Source organism: Cyprinodon variegatus, unplaced genomic scaffold (assembly GCF_000732505.1).
Source record: "Cyprinodon variegatus isolate N-32 unplaced genomic scaffold, C_variegatus-1.0 Scaffold96, whole genome shotgun sequence".
NCBI classification, from domain to species: Eukaryota; Metazoa; Chordata; class Actinopteri; order Cyprinodontiformes; family Cyprinodontidae; genus Cyprinodon; species Cyprinodon variegatus.
This window is the reverse complement of record NW_015150549.1, coordinates 1,592,826-1,604,044: the sequence shown is the minus strand read 5'-3', so window position 1 is coordinate 1,604,044 and position 11,219 is coordinate 1,592,826. Positions and strand designations below refer to the sequence as shown.

Here is an 11,219-nt window from a genome sequence, read left to right as displayed (position 1 = left end):
GGTTAAAAAGCTCCTCGGTGGTAGGGCCCCCAGGGTGGATGAGATCCGCCCCGAGTTCCTCAAGGTCCTGGATGTTGTAGGGTTGTGTTGGCTGACGCGACTCTGCTGCATTGCATGGACATCAGAGGCAGTTCCCCTGGATTGGCAGACTGGGGTGGTTGTCCCCCTATTCAAAAAGGGGGACCGGAGGGTGTGCTCCAATTACAGGGGAGTCACACTCTTAAGCCTCCCCGGCAAGGTCTATTCAGCTGGAGAGAAGGGTCCGTCGGATAGTCGAACCTCGGATTCAGGAAGAGCAGTGTGGTTTTTGTCCTGGTCGTGGAACGCTGGACCAGCTCTGCAACCTCATCAGGGTCCTGGAGGGTGCATGGGAGTTCGCCCAACCAGTCTACATGTGCTTTGTGGACTTGGAGAAGGTGTTTGACCGTGTTTCTTGGGGAGCCCTGTGGGGCGTTCTCCGGGAGTATGAGGTGCCAGGCCCTTTGATACGGGCTGTCAGGTCCCTGTATGACCGGTTTCAGAGTCTGGTCCGCATTGCTTGGGGTTCCCTCCTGAGGGGCTAGAAGAAGTGGCTGGGGAGAGGGAAGTCTGGGCCTCCCTTCTTAAGCTGCTGCCCCCGCGACCCGACCCCCGATAAGTGGAGGAAGATGGATGGATGGATATTATGTTTCTGAATATATCATTTATAAGGTGAAAACCAATGAGATGTGTCAAAAATCATTTTTTATTTGTAGTTTAGATTCTATTATGACTTATAGTTGACATATGGAAGTTATGGAAGTTTTGAATTGCTACCTTAAAGACAAACCATCAAAGGCTGAATTAAAATTTCGAGGATGCACCTACCGAAGGCCGGATCTGTTACACAGCATCGAGATCTGTGTAACAGATCTGTATTCAGAAATTTGAATTTCTGAATTCAAATTCAGCCTTTGATGGTTTGTCTTTCAGGTAGCAAATCAAAATATAGTTATATTTCCATATGTCAAATATAGGTCATAATTATCCTTTATTCTCTCTTTGTTGCAAGGGTGTGAGGTAGCATTTTCTTTGCCTGCCACAAGTTTCAAAGTATTTTTTAAAAAACAGCAGGCTTTTTTATTTTTGTTTGGAACGGCAGAGTTACTGTAGCTAATTAGAAGACAGGACGTATGCAGTAATATTTTGAAAAGCTGACAGCATGCCAGCATTCATGTTCTCTAGCTGAAAATAAGTCAAAAATGCTGAAACATTAGCTTGTTTTTTTTTTGGATTATGTCTTTGTATGTGTGTTTGTTTTTTGGGTTTGTGTTTGAGTGTATCTGAGACAATTCGCTTGAATCATTAGAACTTATTGGCACTATCTGTTTCATTCAGTTTCCTGTGTTACAGCCATTTTCTTGTGATGTTTCTTATACAGTAAGTATACAGTAAGTAAGTATACGTGAATTATCTTCAATAATCTACCTGAAAAGGTAAAACACATATTTCCTTGTCATTCGTTATTTTTTTTATATATATAGATACAAGTCTTGCATTTGGAGAGCTAGTTTTTATTTTCTAGGTTCTTTTTTGTAGTTTTCTGTCTCATTTGGAAGTCTGGCTCTCATGTTTCCTTCCTATTATGTTTGTGCTTGCTCTTGTTGATTTTTATCCCAGTCTTATGTTGAGTATTTGTTTGAGTCTTTTTTTAAGCTGAGTGGTGTTCTGTTTGTAAAAATTTTTTTTAATTTTTTTTTATTTGGTGTCCCTATATGTTCACTTTCTATCTGATATGAGACTTTTGAAGTTGTCCTTGAGCATTCACAGCCTATACCTATCTCCACAATCTGCAAATTCTCTTTAAAACTCTATAATGAGCTTTGCTTCATATTCATTTTAAACCTAGGTTTAGCAGAGTTATCCACGAATTATTTTCCTTCCACTCAGCTTTCCGATAATATGATTGAATACGGCATTCTGTGAGCCTTCCTCTTTAGAAACAACTTATTGTGGCCTTCCTTCCTTGTGAAGGGTCAGCCGGACATCTTCAATTGTAAGTCAGAAGTCTTTAGAGGTTTAGGGGCAAATATCTTCTGAGGAAAGGACTCCAGCAACATTTTAAAGAGGCAAACAGTCTTCCCATTGAATGGAAAGGTCAGTGGTAGCCAAAAGGCAGCCCTTAGAGACCAGTGTGTTGTATTGTTTAGACGTTACACGTTTACCACACCCGAGTCATTAGCAGGCTCATCCCAATCTTGGTCTGATTTCAATTAGATTAATTTTCTTCCAAATTGAACTTAACTATGCAGGAGTAATGGATTTAAAATATTCAAGTGAATGATCCCCAAACACATGATTAGGACAGCTCTGGTTAGGACCACATCAGTATTTGAAAAAAAAAATCCAGTTTTTAATTTATTTGTTTAATAAACTTGTAAAAACCACATTTTCAGTTTTGGTAACGGTAAGTCATAATTATTTACACACAATAACTGCCTGGAATATATTATTGTTCTGTTGTTGTTTTTTAAATTAATTTACTGAAACAATGAAGCTTTGAAATAATCTTCAACAAAACTCAAATCTGTTCAGATGTACCTGTACATTTGGACGAACACATTTGTTTTGGATTGCCTTGGACTGTTCTAGTTAAACAGTTCACCTGAAAAATCATTAGTTCAACTTTTTTATTTTCTTTAGTCCAGCTGTTTTTAATGTTCTTTTTTTGTTTCTGCGTTTTTAAAATTTTTTTTCCTACTTGCTTTGATTCTGTTTTATTTTCCTATATTTTATTCATGTAAAGCACTGAATTGTGTACTGAATTGTGCTATACAAATAAATTTGCCTTGCCTTGCCTTACATGTTTAGGTAAAGATGTTTGGTTAGATACATATTCTTTCTGCTGTGCAGCATATGTTCTTGTCTGCTGTTGGTCTCTGGGGGTTGAGCACTGATCTCTATTTTTTACTAGATTGCTGTTTGCCCGAACAAAGTGAAGCAACCGGCCGGCATATTGGTACTCCCCACTCCCACGGGCATGCACAGTAAAAAGGCCTACGTTTGTAACATTTAGCTGCAAAAAAAGCAGTTTGTCAGCTGTGAGACGATGTTTCAAAGGTGATTTCACAGTCGGTGGATTTACTAACCAAGAAAATCCATATATACGGCCATGTATACCATAGTATAGTATGTAACGTAACATTAGTCTGGCTATCTCACACTGACTCCATTGACTGAGCCATTGACATTGTGTCTAATGTTAGAAAATTGAAAGTAGAGTAAATAGAAAGTAATTCACAGTGAAATGTCAATGTAGTAATTCTATATATGTGGATGACGCTGTCGTTTTTGTAGTGTTTGGTGTATTTATCATTCCAGTCATGTGCTAAAACCTATTGCATGTTATATTGGTGAAAAAACCCCCAACTCAAACATTTTTAAAGGCTAATGCATAGACACAGCAAAAAAGTATATGGCATCATGCATGCAAAATTTGCAAATAGAAAAATACTATTGCATTAAAAGACATGCACTTGTAATTCAGTCTTGATGTAAAATCTTGAAATTATATGCAATATCTTATTACCATAACAATGCAATCAATAAATGTATATCATAAATATATATAATAAATTTATCACTTTTGCCACATCTGTATTATTGTGCTCCATCAACGCATACATTTAGTTGTGGTGATTGGCATTATATTTTATATTAAGTGATTTATAGATTTCATTGACTTCATAATGACTATGCAATGTGATGTGCCTTTTTTTTTTTTTAACCATAAGTTACATTAAACTACTTATACTATGAAACAGCAAGTGTGTGGCGAAGTGATGAATTTCTCTTTATTTTGAAAGTTTCAAAACTAAACATGAGAACATCAACGTTGTTCGATGATGTAGCGCATATATTGTTCACATTGATACCAGTCTAACTAGGGAGTACCAATATGGAAGCCTGTGGCTTTTTTCCACCCCATACTATCAAAGGACAATCAGCATTCCAGTGAATAAATAGAGTTAAGTGGGGTTGAGTCTGTTCAGGACAGTCATTAGTAGAGAGTTAAACTGGATTGCCCCCTAGAGGTAATTGTGTGCATTGAAGTTACATTTAATGTCAAGAAGAGACAGTAAAGCTACACTAAAGATAGACACAAATAGCAGTACTTATTTTGCTGTAATAGCTGATCATTGTCTGCAGAACTTTATTATGTAGGGCTCATTCATTAAAATCACAAGGTTTTTTCAAAGCAGCCAATATACTAGATATGATTAAATACAGATACAAGCACATAATCTAGTGTTTATAATCATTGAATCTATGATGATTAACATTTTAAAATTCTACTTTATTCTATAAGAAACCCAAATCAAACCATAACCGGATCTAAATCCCAAAGCTCTACTCTGTAAAATACTTAATATCTTTAGGCACTCTCACTGAAGACATCTTTTATTTTATGAAGCTCTTTCAATGCAAGGTCAAGGTCTTCTGCTATTTTCCGGAGCTTCTTTGCGAGCTTTGACTCGAGACCTCTCTTCACTTTCCTCCCATCTTTGGTGAAGTAGTAATCCATGCCAAGTTTGAAGCCATCCAGCATTCCAGAAGCATTGCTGCTCTTATCTGATGCTATGGCACTCGCTTTCCCTAGAGTGAGCTGCACCACAGAGACTGCCGTCCACGAATTCAGCCTCTTTTTATCCACCATGTCTTCAAGAGGAGCCAGACCATGCTGCTTCAGCAGGTCCATGCCTTCATTGATGAACTTCAAGCATGTTAGAATTTCTTCAGAACGTTCCTTAAATTCCTGCAAGGTTTTTTCGATTTTCTTATTGTCTTGAGTTAAATTTGCCTGAAAAACACATCAGAAATGTAAAAATTACACACAGAAAAATGTTATCAGGACTATTTTGCTTTGGGTTTATTGTTCCTAATTATTACATACATCTGGGAAAAAAAACTGTACCTCATATATTTATTGTTAACTGGGAACCATTTTCTGTTTTGTTGTAGGTAAGTTTGCTATATTTGTAAGACAATATGGAAACTTTTAATACTTTTGTATATTTGTCAGCTGAAGACAAAATGAAAGAGCATACATTTTAGAAAACATAGATGAAAATAAGTTCACATCCAATAGGGTATAAATCAACAAAAGTGCAACAACATTTCAATTTGCAATTATACAGCAACATTAATAATGTAAAGGACTCCTGTTACTGCCTTTTTTATTTCTTTTTCTCAACAAAGTGCAATCCATTTACACTATATACACCAAATACAGATTTTGCCAGTTACGTCTACTTAGTTTTCAGACCTGTCAAAATATTACACTTGACAAGTTACAAAAGACACACAAAAAAATTGGTTTCTTTTTCTTTTTTATGCATTGCAGAGCAACAAAAAAATAGTACATATTTGTGAATTGAAAGAAAAATAAAGTTGTGGATTTAATATTTTTATTTATCAAAAAATAATAAGACCCACAGCTAGTTAGTAAACAAAGTTAACGTTTGTTTGATTTAAAGAAATGTGTAAAATATATTTTAAAAATATGCAGGATACTGTCCTTTTAACACACCGCTACTTTATTTTAAAGTATAAAGGATACATGTGCTATAAAGGTTCAGTCAATGTCCAGGAATACGGCTGAAAAGGCTTGAAAATGACCGTTCAGATATTTTTCATCCAGTCATTCTGAACTTGAGCTATTTTAAATAGCTTTATGGAAAACTATCTTATTGTCCAAATCATGAAAGCCCAAAGGTTTTTGATTATGGGTCATTTTCCCTCCACTTCAGTCATGTTTTTGTTATAGCCTTGGTTCTGTTTTACTTTGTTACATGAGATCTAGTTTTAGTGGTTTCATTCTTATCTTGTTATGTTATTTTCAGTTCTCAGGTTTTTATTTGTTGCCCTCTGCTGCCCTCTTGTGTTCTCCTTTTTCCCTAGCTCCTTTCCCGTTTCTGCTCTGTTCACACTTGCTCCCAATCTGCTCGTTAGCTCTGTCTTTGTTTCAGTCTCCCATAAATACTCTCTCTGTGCAGTTCTTCAGTGCTGGTTCCTTGTAACTTCTCGTCTAACTTCCTCCAACGTCTCTCTGAGCCTTTCTCCTCGTGATAGTATCCCCCCTTGTGTCTCCATGGTTTCTGGTTTGTTTTGACTTTGTTTTCATGTTTTGATTTTTGGATTCCTGGTTTCCGGTTTGTTTGGACTTTTTTTCATGTTTGGATTTTTGTATTTCCTGCCTCTGTGTTCAGTTAACCTTTAATTAAACCCACAAGAAAATCACCTCTGCCTCCCTGTCTCTGCATTTGGGTCAACAAACCACAACCAAATCCTGACAGTTTTAGTGTATGCAGTCCAATCAAAAAATCTTAATAAAACACAAAATTGAAGATTGTGGAAAAAAAAATTTGAGCAGAAAACGGAGAGGTTTTCACAAAATGTGTGATTTCAGTTAAAGTAATATATCATTGCAACCTATCGATCACTCTGCAGCTGTATTATTGTCTAATTAGGGGCAGTCTTATATCTAAATAAGCCATTAACAATAAGCTTTAGGTTACCTTGTTTGCAATGGCTGCTGATGCACCAGTGACACCGCCGGCTGCAGCCACACCAGCACCAACCACAGTGAGGGCCAGTGAGGCTCCCGCTGTGAAAGGGGCCAGAATCACCCCGGCGGCAGCTGCCACCCCTCCTGCAACTGATGATGCACCTCCAGTGATACCAGCAATCTTGGTTCCTTTTGAAACCTTAAAATGATTAGAGGAGCTTGACTCAGCAAAAGGTACTACGGCATTCAAAGGAGAGAAAGGCAGCTCTGCATGCCTCTGATTTGCATATATGGACATTGACTTCCATTTGTTGTGTAGAACTAAATAATGTGACATTACCTTATCCAAGTTGTCCGCAATATTCTGTAGCTCTAAGATGAGCTCCTTAAGCTCTCCACCATGTCTGTCCATCAGCTCAATGTAAGACTGGATTGCTTTGTACAGATGCTCAGCTTTGACAGTAACGACTCTGGAATATACCAATAATATTCGAGTAGTTTAAACAGTTGAGTAAAAAGGTTCAAAACATTTCAGCTACCTGTAAAGTACCCCTTTAGTTACACTCACTGTTACCAATGAGGGTAAAGTTTATCTTCTATACTTCAGTCATTTAAGTTATAAAATAATGACATTTAGATTATAATATTAAAACTAATAGTTTTGTCTTAGCATTGTTCAGATTCAGGTTGCCGTTAGGTGTTATGGACCAATTATAAATAAACTACAGTGCTAATTAAACTAAGTGGACTGAAAGCTAAATATACATTTTTCAAATACTTTGACCATTAATACAAAACTGATATTTTTAAAAGAAAACTAGTGTGGATTATTTTGAGAACAATCAGAATAATCTGAATTCAACATTGTGTTAATATCCATTTTGATATTGGCAGGTTTTCCACCCTTTTCTCAGTGGGTGGTCAGTTCTTTTTCTGAAAAAAGTCCAAATGTCTGCTAGTATGAAGATATTTAGACAGCCTAAGTGTGACATTTTTGAGGGCCACTGATTTGGAGCATGTACTTAGAGGCAATTACAAAGCTTGGATTAGCTGAAAAACTTAGATGTAATACATGTGTATAATACAAAATGTATATTTATCCATTGATTTTTAGCCAGGGGCAATTCAGAATAACTATTCAACAGCTATGTATGTGTAAGGGAGCTGCAGTGACCCGAGGCTGAGACTTCAACCTTGGGTATTTTTTCTGCAAGGCTGCAGGGCTACCAACTATTCCACTGCATTGTGTTCTTGACAGAGGTAACAAAGTACAAATACTTCATTACCTCACTTAAGCAGAAATTTTGGTTATCTATATTTTGCTGGCGTAATCATTGTTTAGGCAAGTTTTTACTTCTACTCTCTGTTTTTTGCAATTATCTCTACTGTCTACCTCTCAAATTTTAGAAATATATTCTTTAGTTTTGTTTCATTTAATCCAGTTTTTGTTATGGCATGTTGATATATATAAAAAAATTACAACCAACAGAATAATTTGTTTCATCCAGAAAAATAATTATCTTGTAGTTATACTCAGTACTACAACAACTTGTTGTTAACCACATACCACATACTCTTTTAAGAGGATGCAATGTTAAATTTGACAATGTTACCATTGGTTATAAAACAAAAGAAAAGTATAAGGAAGTTATCATCCAGAATTGTAGAAACATGTTCCTTTATTAAGGTAGTTCAATAACCAGTATAACATTTAAAGCATCCGTGTCAAAATTTTTCCTGCATTACTTTTACTTTTATACTTTAGGCAGTTTCAAAAATTGTACTTTTACAATTTTACTTGAGTAAAAAGCTTAATATGAAACTCTTAACTCCTACAAAAGTATTTTAAACAGTATGATTTATAGTTCTACTTGAGTAATAAACATTAATTCTTTTGACATCACTGGTTCTATATTCCAAAACCAACTATCAGGAAATGTCTTATTAAAAAGTAACGACAACAACTAAAGTAAGAGTTTACTTACTGTTCTATGGATAATCCTTTCAATTGGAGATCCCTCACAACATCCCTCCATGCTGCACATTAACAAAAACAGTTTAGTAACAAAGGCCTCCAATTTGCCCCTTCGCCAGATATGAATATTCATTTCAATGATTTTTCTCCTTAAACCGAAAAACATTAAAGCCGTACTTATCAGAAAAAGTTTATTTCTCTTGATACTTTTGATGGTAGCGTTCTAATTAGTCACTGAACGAAATAGACATGCTAAAACCTTATGCATAAAGTATTTCCAATTTTGGTCAGCCAGCTTACATTGCAGGACATGCGAGTGAAATTTCACCACTAGGTGGACTGTTGAGAACCATATGTCGACCAAAACAAGATGTGTGACATTTTGATTAGCTGAATGTGCTCCCACAGAGCCTTAGCAGATGCATTTAAGAGGCAGGGCAGGGCTTAGCTCAAAGTAAAAGATATTGACATGGATGCACCACCAGTTCACCTTTTTACCAAATGACTGGAGGAAAACACAGAGAGATGTCATACCATGTTCAATCTAAAATGATACCTTTAATTCATGTCACTTGTTTTCAGCCATTTTCATTTAAAATAGTAAACCACCTTCAAAATAATGAATTATTGCTTATAATTCATACAATCCCTTACTTAACCAACAGAAGGAACTATGATTAATCAGCTGTTCGTGCATTTTACTTACTGAAATCACGTTAAAGGATTTCCCTGAAATAGACTGTTGAAGATATTCTTTTATTAAAGCTAAATAAAATAAAAAAAAAAATGGATACAGAATGTGCCCAAGGCAACTTAAAACTGACAAATAGGCAGTGCAAAATGTAATTTGTCCAAAGGTTGGATATAAAAATATATATCCAAAAATTGCAAAATTTTGAAATGGCAAAGGGGCAAATAACATCAATGGGACATCAAATATTTCAATCTCATCACTCACGTGTCTTTGCCTTGTAGGAAACAGATGATCCATCCTAGTTACAAAAAAAATTGTTTATGGCACAACTTTAAAAGCTGCAGGTGATCATACACTTGGTCTCATGCTGACATAGGTCAGAGTAAACAAATAAGAGTATACCTTGAAAACAATTTTTGTCTGCCAACTGTTAATCATACAGGTTGCCTGTTTAATCTTACTGATTTTTCTGGCCCTAAAAGAAACATATATTACCCTCTCTCTGTCATTATCAGTGGTTTCATTTTGTCCAGAATTTTGTCTTGACCATGTCCTTATCGGAAGTGGTGGTGGAGTAGAATTCTCTTGATAGGTCTGTTTGAAAGAGAAATAGAAACCAGAAATTAATGGAGATGATTGAATTCTAATTGTAACAAAGGCCTAATGATGTTAAGTTACATTTTCAAATGTTTTTTTAGATCTGCTTATATTGGCAGAAACAATGAAATGTCAAAGTAGGACATTCTACATGATTGTGTCACTGCTGCCATCCTCTGGTTTAGAAAAGAACTGCATCACCCAGAGGTTATGATTTACATCCTGGTGGTTAACAACAAATTACCTGGTAAGGGGGCCACTTTAATCCCTGACAAGGGATTAAATCAAAATCAAATAGATAGAATAGTGTTGATAGCAAAAGAACATATTCGTTAAACACTGAATGTAACACATCAATTCATACAGGTCTCTGTTACAGTGTCAAAAAGGCATTTAATTGAATTTATCTGCCAACAAGAATACCCCCTTTGATGCCATTATGGATAAAAAATATGAAAACATTAGGGACAAGATAAAAGTAGCTACTTGAGAGATATTTCAATCCGTTTTCTCATCTAAGAGAGGCCCGTTCCTGCGACTGAGGGTGAAACTCTTGGCAGGTACGGCTTATCTTTTTTTTTTTTTTCCATTTTCATTGTTAGAAACATTGTTTTAGAAACAAGTCCTGAGAAAAGTGTTATTATTTTGCTAAAACAAATTTAACTAAAAGATTCAGAAGGTTGGTCAGTGGTTGGCCATAGGAAGGCCACCCCTCCAGATCCGCCGCTGGCTCCATGGTGTTGCCCATTGATTATGCAAATTGCAGTTAGTCGAATTTCTCTCTTTGACATTCCTACCTTCTTGTCTCTGTCATCAACAACTTCATGTTGTCCAGAATTTTGTCTTGACCATGTGTTTGGTAAAACTGCCCACAGAGTAGTGTCTCCTAAATTTCTCTAAATAAAAAAAAAAAAAAAAAAAACAGGAGCCAAAGTCCACAGCATATAAGAGAATAGCAAAATGGAGATAGCAAAATTTGACTTAATTTATGTTATTATTTTTCTTTTAATAGACAATTTTAAATTTGAAAAAAGTAATTTAATCACAAAGCAAACCTGTGCAGGTTTAGTTGGAGATTGGGGAGTGGATCTGCAATGTAGCAGCTCATCATCCAGAGACTTTGTGGGAAGGTTAATCCTGCTCCTCCCAGCTGATAGCTGACGTTTTGGCTGCAAAAGAGAAAGATTTTTATTTGCACATATTGGGGTTCTCATATAAACAGTTTTAACTAGATTCTAGTATAACGTGGCTTAACTTATTTTGATAATTTAAAAACAAAATTATCAACTATTTTTTTAAGATCTCTAGGCTACTTTCAAAAAGTGAAAGAATATCTAACCATGAACACTATGATTGGTATTTGAGTCTCACAGAAAAAGTTGGTATCTTTAGAATCTTTGGGGATTTTTAACAAAGGACATTATCTT

General features: G+C 35.8%; 1 protein-coding gene across 1 annotated transcript; it reads right to left on the bottom strand.

Annotated features, from left to right (window-relative positions):
• Window positions 1-4,272: 4,272 nt before the first annotated feature.
• Window positions 4,273-6,985, bottom strand: LOC107084274 (apolipoprotein L3-like). Its single transcript, XM_015374030.1, has 3 exons — window positions 6,867-6,985; window positions 6,537-6,725; window positions 4,273-4,819 (listed from the first exon to the last, which is right to left on the bottom strand). The coding sequence occupies exons 1-3, from the start codon at window positions 6,936-6,938 to the stop codon at window positions 4,394-4,396; spliced, it is 687 nt and encodes a 228-aa protein (XP_015229516.1). The 5' UTR covers window positions 6,939-6,985; the 3' UTR covers window positions 4,273-4,393.
• Between the last annotated feature and the right edge of the window lie 4,234 nt (window positions 6,986-11,219).

Coding starts and splice junctions, on each gene's coding strand:
- LOC107084274 (XM_015374030.1), bottom strand. CDS start 6,938: ATGGACAGACATGGTGGAGAGCTTAAGGAGCTCATCTTAGAGCTACAG. Junction 6,726..6,866: donor TTGCGGACAACTTGGATAAG/GTAATGTCACAT, acceptor AATCATTTTAAG/GTTTCAAAAGGAACCAAGAT. Junction 4,820..6,536: donor CAGCAGCCATTGCAAACAAG/GTAACCTAAAGC, acceptor TGTGTTTTTCAG/GCAAATTTAACTCAAGACAA.